At 46.6% G+C, this 14,380-nt stretch overlaps 1 protein-coding gene across 1 annotated transcript in view; it reads left to right on the top strand.

Annotated features, from left to right (window-relative positions):
- The window catches only part of nav2a (neuron navigator 2a), a 55,343-nt gene that overhangs the window by 4,459 nt on the left and 36,504 nt on the right, over window positions 1-14,380 (top strand). Inside the window, 5 exon segments of the mRNA XM_053440320.1 lie at window positions 1,502-2,750; window positions 4,322-4,431; window positions 4,539-4,647; window positions 5,696-6,121; window positions 11,500-11,622. Coding sequence (XP_053296295.1) covers window positions 1,502-2,750; window positions 4,322-4,431; window positions 4,539-4,647; window positions 5,696-6,121; window positions 11,500-11,622 — 2,017 coding nt within the window.

Here is a 14,380-nt window from a genome sequence, read left to right as displayed (position 1 = left end):
CTAATGGCTGCATTGTTTCAGGCTGCTCTCGCTAAACGCTAACCAGGAAGAGGAGGAGGAAGAGGAGTGCCTATTTCCAATTAGAGCATGAAAGACGCTATAAAAATGAAATGAAGCAGAGGGTTAGTGGAGGAAGTGGTAAACAGGCGGATGGAGGGTTTAATATCCTATGTAAAGTTTGGCTTAATTAAATATGGATTATGTATAAATATGGATTTAATGGAGCTGGCATCAAATAAAGAAGCGTTGTGCAAATCAGAGAGAATTGGGTCTGATGGATGGATGGATAGATAAGAATGAAATTAGTAGAAGATAATAATAAAATAGCACCAATTTCAAGTGCAAATATATATATGAATATGTAAAAAACTATCAGACGATACAAGCTGAATAATTGCTCTTGAAACTATAAATACATCTATATCTGTCGTGACCTCGAAAAGGTTGTAAAAGATGAATAAATAACACGAGCACGCTGCTGATCACTTGATCCTCATCCGGCAAAACTTCCAAGAGACCAACAACACCCGGGTCCTAAATACATAAGTAACATGTGAGACAAACAGCTGTTCTGTAAGTTGTTTTGAAAAAATAACTTGAAAGACTCACCAGTTAACACAACTGACGTCCGGAGGTATTTATGAGCTTACAACGGTTGTAACAGAGCAGCACCAGTGACTTAAATATAAGTCTGTGTGTGTGTGTGTGTGTGTGTGTGTGTGTGTGTTTATGGGTGTGTGTGTGTGCGTTGCAACGGAACTGTTATGATTCATTCCACCCAGTGCTCCCTGCACAGGCCCTCTCCTCTCTCACTGGCCGTTTGGTGTTTGAATATTCAAATGTTACTGGTCTGAAGCTGCAGCAGGACCTCCACCAGCAGCTCTTAGTTCTCAGAGCAGGAGCAGCGACTCGCACCGAGACTTCTCCGCTGCTGCCGTCCTGCTCCTTCCGTCCTCCGGTGAGTCTCCTCGTGGAGATGCTGCAGGTTAGACTCAGATCTACGATGTATTTTGATCCTGTTGGTGCATCTGATTCCCGGGGGGGGGGGGGGGGGGGGGGGGGGCTGAGCACTTGTGACCAGTTGCAAGCGGACGGTGTTTCTTGGTGAGGCGGAGGGCTGCTGACCAAAAGCAGCCCATATAAGTCCAGGCCTTATACGTGCAGCAGCTTCTTGACTTGACCTGCTTGGCGGGACTTGAAAGCACTTGAGGCTGCTCCTCGTTGTTTTTATAAACAGCCTGTGATGGGTCCCCTCGTATTGTTAGTGCTGAGGAGGTTTTAACAGTTTTGGTGGCTCGCCCGCAGCTAAGTAATGGCACATTTGGCTGTATCAACAGAGGCCACCTCCAGGCCCTTATAAGGCGACTTTGTGTGGGGTCAAAGAAGACTCACCCTCAGCATCTGGTTTCCCTTCCCTCCCCGGGAGTCCTCCTCCACTTGTTTCACCTAATCTGCATTTCTGCAACTCACTGTTTGATGAACTCTCTCTTCTCCGATGCAGATTCCTCAGAGGGCCTGACCCCGCAGCCGTCGGTGATGACTGAGCATGCTCCGTCGTCTGCAGTGATCGTCAGCTCCTCCACCAGCATCCCCGCTGCTACCTCCACCCTGATTCCTCCCTCGTCTTCATCGACGTCCTCGTCCTCCTCGTCCACGGCCATTCCCCAGCCGAACAGCAACAGCAAGCCGTGGAGGAGCAAGTCGATGAGCTCCAAGCACTCGTCCTCCACCTCTCTGTCGTCCACCAGCACCCCCGCGTCTGCCATGCAGTCCGTCAAGCAGGAGAAAGACACCTCCTGCAAAACGGCTGCAGCAACCGAAGCTCCTCCGAAGGCCGTCGCTCAGAGGTCGATGCTGGAGAAGCTCAAGCTCTTCAACAGTAAAGGAAGCTCCAAATCTTCCACCTCCTCCAATGGAGTAGGGGCCCAGACTGATAATTCCGCCTCAGCCAGGCAGCTCGGAGCAGGGCAGGTGGAGACCGGCTCCAACACAGATCTCCTGGGACAAGATGAAGGTAACGTCAGACCGGGAATGAACGGAACCAGCAATGGTGCCGGTCCAGGACCAAGTGTCTCCACAATTGCCAGCAGCCCCAAAATCGCCCTGAGGGGTATCGCCCAGCGGACCTTCAGCAGAGCTATGACTGCCAAGAAGAGCTCTGTCAAAGGCCTCGAGAAAGAAAAGGAGAAGGAGAGGGGGAAGGAGAAGGAGAAGGAGAAGGAGAAGGAGAAGGACAGAGGGAAGGAGGTGGGGAAACGCGTCTCGGTCCCTGACAGGACAGAGCTCAGGGGAGAGGAGACGAAGGAGGAAGTATCGCCCGTCCCTTCAGACGCAGACAGCTCGAATAAAAGGACTTCTAAAATCGCCAGCTTCATTCCCAAGGGGGGTAAGGCGGCGAAAAAGGAGAGTTCCACTCCTGCACACAGCGGAATACCAAAGCCAGGAGGCAAAGCCCCGGGAGTGGGGGGGAAGGCCTCCTCAGTGAAGGAGGCAGGGGAGAGGCCTCGGAGCATGCGGTTGGGGGGGGGCCTCGCCATGCACCGCGCCCCCCTGGAAAGAGACAGGGACAGCAGACACTCCAGCTCTACCTCCAGCCTGGCCTCCAGCGAGGGCAAGAGCAGCGCCGCCCCTGTGGCCGGAGGCGGCACGACGCAGAGCACAGCCAGCAACACGGTCAGCGTGCAGCTACCTCAGACCCAACAGCACCACAGCCACCCCAACATGGCCACCGTCGCCCCCTTCATGTACAGGTGAGAGGATGCATTCTAAACCCTGACTGAGCATTGATTCTCTGTGGTTTAAAATCTGTTTTGTATTCATCCTTTATTTAATCAGAAAGGTCCCATAGAGATATAATATCTGTTCTGCCAGGTGTCCGGGTCAAGATGAGCAGCAATGAAGCAGAAACGTTGGGAATATAAATACAAGAAGGGGAAAACAAAAGGAAATGTGCAATTATTAAATAAGAATATAATACAAACCAAGAATACTGAAAACCGAAAGATTGCAGGATTTATTGCCTCACACATTTTAGCTTTTTCAAAATCTCTTCAGTTGTCAGAATCAGTTCCAAAAAGTTGAAGAGTGAAGCTGAACTGTCGATCAGTTAAGAAAGACTTAGAAGTTATTAAAAACCAAAGTTTATCTCCAATATTTAGCAAGAAACTTTTAAAATATGAAAAATTCTAAGCTGAGTTTGGTGGATTTGTTACAGCAGCAGCTCTTCAGGTTCAGGAAGAGGAGGATCATGGGTAATATCCAGCGTTCAGTTGTTTTTTTGCAGTTCAGTAATTGATAAACTTATAGATTTATAAATTAGATAAAGCACATCTATGCTTTTATGACAAATTGTTGAATAAACCTCTAATTACTCTGGTATTGTGTAGCACTGTAAATTACAAACATGACACAGCATCTGAAAGTACAACATCTGGATGTAGCCATCTGTGGACTGTTAACCAGGAATGTCACATCCGTGTTTGTCCACGTGTGTGTGTAGTGTGTGTAGTGTATTGTCTGTGTGTGTGCACAGTATCTGGACAAACATATGTGGCTGTGGTGCCTCTGACCTCTGTCCTGGTCCCAGTGTGATAAGGAAGGAGGTTCCTCTGCCTCTCAATGAGTCTTTTCTAACAACCCCCTCATTAGCCCTCCTGACACTTCCTGCACCCCCCCCCCCCCCTGCTCCCTGAGAACCCCCGCCCCCCCCATCATCAGGCCTCACAAACTGTATACCTGTCAAATACCATTACCGGCAGGATTATACCACCTCCACCTGTCAGAAAGGGGATGTCATAAAGGAAAGTTAGGAATGTGTGACCAATGATTTTCTCTCAACTGCTAAAAACACTGAGGAACTAGAAAAGCAAGAGCACCTGAAGGGTCTGAAATAATGTTTTTAAATCTTATAAGTACGTTAAATAACCTCAAAGTGTCAAGTAGCACATTACATGTTGTGTAGAGTTGTGTAGCGGTGCAGGAGGCTGTGGTTTGTGTGTTCAGTCGTCAAACAGGACAAAGTCTGGGATCAGGCAACGACCAAAGGCTGCGTGTCCGAGGCGTTCAAACGTCCTCCTCTCGAAAAGCCTCCAGCGTCGCACTGTATTGATTTTATCCTTCAAAGATAAACTCTACTGGCATTCGGGGCTTAGCAGCCGCCGTTCATTTTGGACCCACGGTCACAAGACCTGAAGCCGAGCAGATTTACTCCCTAAGCAGGTTTATCCCTCTTTCGTGACAATTTTCTGGATATTAGTTTCCTGCTAAATGCACAATAATTCAGAATCGATGATTTCGCCACTTTGATCCCCCCCCCCTCCAGATCCCAAACAGACGACGAGGGAACCGCCAGCTCCGAGGGCGGCTCGGGGGGGAGAGGTGGAGACGTTGCCTTCACCAAGTCGGGCCAGCCCTCCATCGAGGACCTCTCAGGTGGGGGATCACTCTCAGATCTGTCTCTGCGTCCCAGTGGCTCAGTTGTTTCCTTTATCACTTCAGTGAATCTGTCTGAGGTTGATTTATCTGAACGTCTCTCTCAGGTGAAGACCCGGAGACCAGGAGGTTGAGAACGGTGAAGAACATCGCAGACCTGCGGCAAAACCTGGAGGAGACCATGTCCAGCCTGCGAGGAACTCAGGTCACACACAGGTACAGAGACTTTCATACTTTTAAAGAGTGGTAGAGGTGAAGAGTAACTTTACAAACCTACCTAAGGGATTATCTCACTTCTTTAACTGGTGCATTTGATCAAAATGACAAAAAAACGGATTAATGTTTGTAATTTAAAGGTTTAAAATAGACTAAACGTAAAAATAATATAGTTACTACATGTTTTTTCAAGTGGGAAACTGTTAGTATATCGAGTTATTGGAGATTTATCAAACAAAGTAGAAATAAGCCTTTTAAACATGCTAGATTTTCTTTTTCGACTCGTCAGCACTGCTCATAAAGAATTGTGTAAATCTGTGGGAAACAACACTCCACTGTTTGGGGATCATCAAAGTGCAGCGCCTCAACAATAGCTGCCACCGGCTGAGGCTGAGCAGTAAACAGGTTAAATCAGGATAACTGACGGGGATTTGAGGCTGAACCGCCTCACGCTCAGCAGACTGTGTCCCTCTAGGTTCACAGGTTTGATCCCCTCCACGTCATCGCTTCCTTCTTTTTGTTACTTTGATCTCAGGTCATGACTTTTCATGTCGTCTTTGATTCGGGCTTCAGCTCTGATCACGTTCCCGCCTGTGGACCCTCGACCTCGGCTTTGGCCTCACGTCTCAGGGCAGATGTCTAATATCCTATTTTATGTTTTATGATGGAGCAAAGAATCTAGTTTCTATGACTTCATACAGTTTTCCATGACTCGCTTTGGTATTTTATCTGCTTGAACTATTTATTTATGAAGTAATGTTTGCTTTGGATTTGATTCTGATTTAAAAGTGTGATCCTCAACTTTGGAAAATTGTAAACACTCATTAGAGAGGACGTCTATGAAACTACAAACTGAGGTTTAATATCGAGTCTTAAAACCATCTATTGAAGATCTACCTTTCTCTACATGGCTTCATCTCCAACTACAACCGAAGAAGTTTTGGATTAACTTGTTTTTGTGCTTTAACTTTTTGCCTCAATCAGTTTTTGAGTGACAGCTGGTTCCCGTGTTTTGACCCAGTCTCTGTTTCATTCTCTCCCTGCTCAGCACCTTGGAAACCACCTTCGATGGCAGCGTCACCACAGACATCACCAGCAGCGGCGGCAGCAGCACCAACAATGGCGCCGCCGGTCGCAGCATCCTCAGCCTCACCTCCACCCGCCCCTCCCTGTCCTCATGGCGACTGGGCCAGTCCAGCCCTCGTCTGCAGGCGGGCGACGCCCCCTCTTTGGGGAACGGCTACGGTGGGCGGGTGGGCGGCGGCGGCGGCGGCGGCAGCCAGGGAGGACGCTACCTGTACCCCGGGCACCTGCGTCGGCAGCTGGCCGGCAGAGGAGGAGCCATCTGCAGCGTGGAGCTCGGAGACAGAGCCGGGGAGGACATGGACCTGGACGGCATGGAGGTCACCGGCTACATGAGCGACGGAGACGTGCTGACGAAGAACGCTGCTCGCACCGATGATGTCACCAGCGGGTGAGTGGAATACACACTGATGGTTATTTATAACGTAACAAGCTGGTGAGGAAATTGCCAAAACTGAAACAATAATCAATAAATCCAAAAAGTCAGCCGACAGAAAGTTAACAGGTTTGTTGTTTTGGCTCCAAATGCAAAACATCAGCTTCTCCATGATGAAGAGGATGATGAAGATTGCGGTTTTGTGTGTCATTGTGTTGTAAATAGAACAACTTTCAAATTTCAACCAATTTCAAGATGTCACCTTCAGCTCTGGGAAAATGTGACGGACTTTTTACACAGTTTTCTTATCTTAAAAAATATATTTCAATAAAAGAAATTAAAAATTCCATCTAATAAACAAAAAAAGAAAGACAGAAAGGAAGGAAGAAAGACACCAAACTCTGAACACTCTAATTTGTATGTTTCATTTGAACCCTATCGGCTGAGTGCTCTTGAAAGCCAGCTTGCCAGAAGAGGGCAGTAGTGCCTTGCTCACAGGCCTCCCGTCTCAGCCTCGAGTCAGACGCTCTCCCTCAGTTTAGCATCAACAGCAGTGGCAACCTTTAACTCTCTAACAGCTCCGATCCCACCAGTATCCCATCGCTCAACCAGTTGGTTTGCTCCCTCAGAGCCACTGTCCATGTTGCAACAGGCCTCCTGCATACCTGGGCTGGAGCACTGTGCAATTTAAACTCCCGCTGTCATCGTTATTATCAGATGAAGCAGAAACTGACGCCTTCAGGTGGAATCGAACATCCAGAGACAGACACACCGGGTTCTGGTGATAGATGTAAACGTAGAGAAAGATTTTGTGTTGTCAGCAAAACACTTCCTGTGACCCTGATGCACTCGCACTGATTCACCGGCCCCGAGGCGTCCGGACGAGTCAGAGGAGTGTTCCTGAAGCACTCAATGTTCTGAACCTGTGGTGGAGCAGACAGAGGCTGAACCACAGCCCCACCTGGACAGGTGAGTGATGGGACCAGGTGGAAACTGGATATCCAGGGTGGTTTGGAGGAGGAAGTCGAGATGAGCTGATGTCAGATCAGCAGATTTCAGATGTTAATGGTTAGAAAGTGTGAAAAAGGCCAATCACAGTTCTCCAGAGCTCAAGTTAACATCTTTAAATTCTTGGACCTCATAAGATATTAAATTCCCACTGGAATGAGGCAAAGAAAATGATGAAATCCTTAAATGTGAGAAGCTGAAACCTGCTGGTTTTGTATTTTTCTGTTGTTTTTCTGCACTATCGTATATTTTGGCGATTTTTCTGACAAAGAATGAAGAGATATGGTTATTTGCACTGGATTTGAGTTGTTTAAATTGAGGATGGATGGCACCTACAGATTGAAACTGCATTGTTTCTGTTGTGTGTGTGTGTGTGACGCATACACAACATGCTTGGTGTGTGTATTCGATGCCCTCAGCTAAGTGAACCCAGGGGACAAAGTTGATGGATGTCTGGTGAAATGAGCTTTTATTCCCGTGGAAGCTGGTGTGTTTGAGGGGGTGGAAACTGCAGAGGCATTAAGTGTATTTGTGTTTGTGTGTGTGTGTGTCTGTGTGTGTGTGTGTGTGTGGGTGCAGGCATGTGGGTGTGTGCACGGTGGGTGGAGCCGCCCTGTGGGTTAACCATTTAAAGCCGACACAGACTGATAGCCTCCCCCTCCTCCCCACGTCCTCGGGACATTGAGCAGTCGGCTCTATCACAGAGCATCAACTAACTGGTTCTACCACCCTGAGCTGGGATGTTTACCCCGAGAGGAGGAGCTGGTGGTTGTGTAGTTTTAAACAAGACATTGTCTCCCTCACCTCTGCTGGTGTCCGACCCTGATCACAGATCTATCTCTCCTTGTTAAAAACTCCTGGATCCACTTGTTTATCCAGATGTGCTCCAAAATATAATGGTTTAATTTCCTTGGGTTAAGCCCCACCCCCAATTTAATTTGATGGAAGTGCTTCTTACTAATAATCAGACATGAAAACATTGGCAAAGGTTAAAAGAAAATATTTTTCAATGTTATAAGCACCGCATATTAAATCTAAACCAGTCTGCTGTGTATTTACCACCAGTGTTAAATGAGGACTGATCAGCTGTGTACGTATTTATCAAAACAATCCGTAGAAGTGTTTATTATTTAAGTGTTTGCTGATTTTCTTTGTTTTATCACAATGTAAAATCAATATTTCTTGGTCTGAAGCAATTTAATGACATCACCTACTCCTCTGGGAAATTATATTTCCATCTAGAATGACGCTCAGTAGAGTTCAGACCTACACCGAGGCCGAGCAGTCCTCTCATGAAACCACATCATTCACTAGATGCAGATTTCTATGTTCAAGAAAATGAATTAAAAACTAGATTCTGTTAATCCTGCTAACTAACAAACAAACAAACAAGAATATAACCTCCTTATCTGAAGTAAACACATCTTCCATAGACAAAGAGATTCATCCGTGATTTGAGGAAATAATTGAGGGACAATTGATTTGCTCAACTTGTGTTGGTGGTTGTTTTGTTTTTGTCTTTCAATCCTACAACACGACAACATGACAACACAACAACACAACAGCATGAGAGACAACACCACGTTCATCTGCAGTGGTTTCATTCAGTCTCCAACCCCCCTCCTCTGTTTCTCCTTCTGGTTTAACTGGCCCGTGAGGATGAGGAACCCACCCCCCCCCCCCACACACACACACACACACCCCCTCACCCCTTAGCTTGTGGCTATGTTGCCTCCTTCCCTCCCTCCCTCCCTCCTTTCCTCCCCTCCCTCCTCCTCCTCCACCTCCACCTCCTTCAGACAGACACATCATGTGGGGCAGAGAGAGAGAGAGAGAGAGAGCGGCTGCATTCCAACACTGAGCTCCCACAGAGCGACTCCTTCTCACTCGCTCTGCACATGGACGCTCGCTCTCCGGCTTCACTGACAGCCTGCGCTCACCTCTGATATCACCATGCTCCAGGGAGCGCTCACCTGCTGACACCACCCGCCCCCGGCAGCAGAACTGACTCACAGGCACAGACCTGATAACAGACAGTAGCCAGACGCTTTGGAAAAACCCTCTGCTTTGGAGATCCTTATCGACAGGGATCAACCCCTCACCTGGACGTGTGTTTAATCTGCTCTGGATTATCTGTGCGTCCATGTTTCAGGCAGACAGGTACGTCAGGTTGTGTGTCTGTGGTACAGCTCAGGTCAAACCATCTCTGCAGTTTCATCCACTGTGGAACTTGTGCGTCTGTCAGTTGCTCGGTTGTGGTTCATGAACTTGTCCTGTTTGGACACGTTGCTCCAGCTGCAGAAGGTTACAGGTTAACAGAGAGGATCTGTTAGTCATTGGTGTGTGAGGGAGACATGTGTGTGTCTGTGTGGTTGAGTGGACAAATTGAGATTTGACACCATTGTTGTGAGGACGCTTTGTCTGATCCTCACAACTTTAAAGGGCTGTTTGAGGGAAAGGCTTTTATTTGTGATGGTTGAGGTTAAGGTGTGTGTGTGTGGGGGGGGGGGGGGGGGGGGGGATAGGAAATGCATTATGTCAAGTGTCATCATAAAGATAGAGAGGGAGAAACTGCCCATTTTGTCTTCAAGGTGACTTTGGGAAGATGGATGGTCCCCATAGAGGACAGCGGACCCCCCCCCCCCCCCCCAAAATGGATCTGTCAGGGGACCCCCACTATTTCCACTTGTTCTCATTGTCTCTCCTGTTGTTGCGGAATCTGACGCACAACATGTGTTCTCTTCTACCTGTGAGAGAAGTCACTGAATTCCAGAAAGCAAATCCAAATGCTTGAAATATCACATTAAATACAAACAATAACACAAATTAAAATGATACAAACCATTGGAATAATTACTGGTGAATGCTCCATTTCAAGGTTTTTAATCTGGGAAATCGTCTTTTATCTCAAAGTTGGTTGTAGCTCTGTTGGTGCATGGTAGAAAAAAAGAAGCTGAGTCCGGTTGTTTAGTTTGGACTCTTGTGACAGATTAGCGGAGCGCTACCCGATGACCTGAGAGATTAGCCATTCAGTCACGTTCCGGTGGGAAAATACATCTGGTCTGCTGCTGGAAAGGATTTAAGTCAGAACCAAAATGAAAACAGTGAAAGGAAAACAATCATTTAACTCATTTATCAAGTAATAAATGCCAGTTCCAGTTAAAAGTGAGGATCTGCTGCTTTGTTTCTGTTTCACAAACGATAACTGGGTTGTTCAGCCTCTTTAAACTTATTGTTTTCAAACCTAAACCAAACTTGACCAAACTCAGCTCTCATCCGCCCAACATGTTAAAGAAATTAAAGATTGACTGTAAAGCAACTTTGAATTCAGCCGTTTCATTCTTGGAAAGCTGGAGGAGACCCAACCCGAGTTTAAAGAGCTCCAAATTAATGCTTATGTTGCTCTTGATGTTCTGGATCTATAAGTTTGAGTATGCACTAAAAGAAGCTGAGTTAAGAACTGTCTGTAGCGAGCTGTAAACATTACAGGGGCTTGGTTTTGGTTTGCTCTCTGCTCACTCCTGGTTGCTGTTACGCTTCTGTGCCGCAGCTCAGACGTTGATTCTGTTTGACTGCAGCTCACACAAAGAGGCTCTGTCCCTAGGAAACTCTGTGCCGTGTGTGTGTGTGTACTGTATATACATGTAGTTATAAATGTGTGTCTGTGCGCTGGCTTCCCTTTTTGCCTGAGATCCACTCTGAGATAACACAGAAAAGTGTTCGAGTGGCTGGAACTGTATTTATCCGCTCGGAGAGGGTATGGTCACAGCCCCACACAGGAAGCCCTCTGAGCATCTCATGAAGTTACACCTGAGCTGATTGAGTCAATATTTAGTTCCTTTGGGAATCTCCTCCGTGGGTAAATATTTGTGGAGTCAGTTAAGGTTGTTTTAGTTTGATGGGAATGTTTGTGTTGAGGGTCTCGGCTTCAGACTGGAGCTGCTGGGACCAGTCAGACTCCAAACAACCAATGAATCAAGTCGGGGTAAATGTCACTTCACAGTAAGCAATGAAGGGAACGAGTAAGTGAACCTGCGTCGGTGATGAGAGTCGATATCAGAAGAAGAGAACAGACTCGTCCTCTGTCCTCTGTCCTCTGTCCTCTGTCCTCTGTGCTGCCACATGAGAGACATGTGTCTTCACCCGGACACTTTGCTGTCCTCAATGTTTGTGTGGCTGCTCTTCACCTGATTGATGAGGGCTCAGCTTCAGCCTGAAAAACGAGACAGATGAGTCGCTCCTCCTGCTCTGCGTCCAACAAAAGACGTCTCTGAGGAACCCAGTGTGTGAACTCTGTGGCCAAACTCGACCAGAACAAAGTGTCAGAGAACCCTTAAAGTTCCTCATGTTGTGCGGTGCTTGATGTGTTTTGTTGTGTTTTGCAGATACATGACTGACGGAGGTTTGGGACTTTACACGCGGCGTCTGAACCGGCTGCCCGACAGCATGGCCGCCGTCCGGGAGACGCTCCATCGGAAGACGTCCACGGGCCAGGGAGATGCTGACAGGTAAATGGTTTATAATGGTTTTGTATTTATATAGTCAAAAAAAAATCTAGAAATTAACACATAAAGCATTAAGTACTCAAAAGGCACTTCTGGTAAGAATGAGTGTTACAATATGGGAAATATATTTAAGTGTGTATTTACAGACGTCAGTATTCATGATTGAAAATCAATAATTACTTTATATTATATCAGCTCAATATTAACAGCTATGTTCCACTTCAGATTGTCCAAAACATTTCCTTGTTCTTTCATTCTCATATTCATACAGACGACATTGGTTCCTCAAATATATAACAGGCCATCTACATTTAATTTTAAAATACAATATTATAAAGTTAGAAGTAGGTAGGAAGTAAATCTGAAAGTAAATTGGGTCATTCTCAGAATAAAACATCTTTATTATTTTGTCGTGCAGAAGAGTAAACAGGAGCCGGAAAATGTTGAAATTCGAATTTGAATTTCAACATTTAAAAAAATTATATGAATCTCCATGAAAGTTCAGTTTGACTTTTTGTCGTTTTAAAAGCACAAGGTAAACAAGTGGAATCCAATGAGCTACAACTCAATGTACTACACTCCTTGTTCCTGTGTTTGCATGTATATGCCTCCTATTGGACACGATGAACTTTATGTGTTTGTTCCTCTGTGGCACAGCCGGTTGTGTGAGTTTGTGCGCACACAGATTAGTCAATGAATGTTTGTGTTTCCTAGTTTTATCATACTTGGAAGTGAAGGTATCTTTTGAATGCCGTGGGCTGTAGTTTTCCATGTAGAGTTAAGTAACAACTGATTTAAATGTGAGCTCGTGCAGCAGCCTGTGTGGAGAGCGATTGTTGAAAATGGTTTTCTGATCCTTCAGATTCCCGATTGAATGGGAAACAGCAGGAGAAACAGCATCATATCCTGTGCATTGCTCAACATTGTCATAAAAGCCAACAATCAAAACAACTTGCTGCAATACAGATACAGAATATTGCACAATTTCAGGGTGTATTTGTCTTTGAGACTTGCGACTGGCGCTCCGCCTCTATGTTTACGATTTAAATGATTGTGCAGGTTTGTCTCAGATGTGATGCAACCGAGCTTTGTTACAAGTGTAAGAATATCAGTGAGATGCATGTGTGCGTCTGTGGGTGATGTGTGTCTGCAGCTTGTGAAGTGAGTGTTTCTGGATCTGTGGGATGTTTTCCACAGCGTCCCTGTGTCAGTCTTCAGTCTTTGTCCTGTCGCAGAGCTGGAGATGGATTTGGTTCCTGTGGGAGCATAGAGGTGGAGACATGAATGAACACTGAGCCCGTATGAAAAGTGAATTTCATATTTTAGTTCTGCAAAATAGTTTTTTTAAATAATATGTGCTACATGGACAGATTCGCTGTTGAAGCTTCAAGAGCTTCTCGCAGCAGCTTTTTCCCCTAAATCCTCAGGTGTGGCTAATTTCCTGTCCTTTCAGACTTTTGACCTTTGCCCTCTCGCTGGCTTTGACGCTGCATGTGCAAACAAACTTACACACACACACACACACACACCTACACACTCTCTCAGTCCTTCATAATAAACCCCTCTGGCCCTCAGGTAAACACAGACTGTCCTTCTCCTCACCTTTCTGTCCCCCCCTCCCCGGACTCTCTCCTCTCACCTCTGAGATTCCCCCTTGTTTTGATTAGAGACTGGAACGAACTGGAAACACATTAACTGATACAAGTCGGGGGATTTCTCTCTTCTTGTTTGATTTCTAAGTCGCTTTCATGTTCCTCTGTGAGCTTTAATTTGTACGACCAGGCGGGTTCTCCTTAAACTTCTCATTTCTTCCTTCATTGATGTTCACAGAGCTTTGTTATCGTCTTCATAAGATTCATAAGAGAGAGAGAGGTGGGGTTTAAAAAGAAGAGGTGACTCCCTCACACCTCCTGAAGCCCGCCTGGTAAAATGTGCTCCTACTGCTTTTGGATTTGGGATTAATCAGGAGAGCTGGGGAAGCAGCAGATGAAATGCATTAGCATAATAAACCCAAAGTGGAGGAGCTGGAGGGTAAAAGGGGGGTCGAGTGGTGCTCTGTTGTGAAAGATGAGGCTAAGTGAATACACCAGCTTAATGGTGCAGCTTGTGCAGGTGGAGGAGGGGGGGAACACCTTTCTCATGTGTTTCCATCACGAGCGTCGGAGCTGCAGATCTTTTCCTCAGAGGTGTGTGTAGCCTGTGTTTGTTCTCCGGGTGTGTGTCCCTACAAACCTGCTAAAGTTTAAAGGCCTCTTTTATGTCCTCTGCTTCTAAGATGTGGCCGCTGAGGAAGTGGGGGTGGTTGGATGGGGGGGGGAAGGTGTCTGGTGTCGCCGCGACAATGGGGTAAAACCCTCGTGACCCCTGGACGAGGAGGTCGCGAGCTTCAAAAGGTCCGGCGGCTTCACCGACAACCTTTAAGTCTTCACGCTAAACAGCCTCCAGATCAGTTCAGCGCCGCGCTAATGAGGAGCTGGGAAATAACAGTGGAGCTGAGCGGCTCATCTGGGAAACAGGAAGTCACTGGAGGTTCATATCATATCACAGGGTGAGGTGGTGACTGTTGCAAAAAGCAGCTTCAACAAACTGTCAACTGTATGCAAAGCAGCAGCAGAGCAGGACCTGCAGGGCTAGAAACTGTCTGTGCATGTGTGTGTGTCTGTGTGTCAGTGTGTGTGTGTGTGTGTGTGTATCTGTGTGTGTGTGTGAGCACGCTTTATCCCTGTCATTTATCCCCGAGGCAGGAGAAAGAGGAAGCAAT

The sequence above is a fragment of the Pleuronectes platessa genome, chromosome 1 (genome assembly GCF_947347685.1).
Source record: "Pleuronectes platessa chromosome 1, fPlePla1.1, whole genome shotgun sequence".
NCBI classification, from domain to species: domain Eukaryota; kingdom Metazoa; phylum Chordata; class Actinopteri; order Pleuronectiformes; family Pleuronectidae; genus Pleuronectes; species Pleuronectes platessa.
This window is presented reverse-complemented; position numbering and strand designations above follow the sequence as displayed.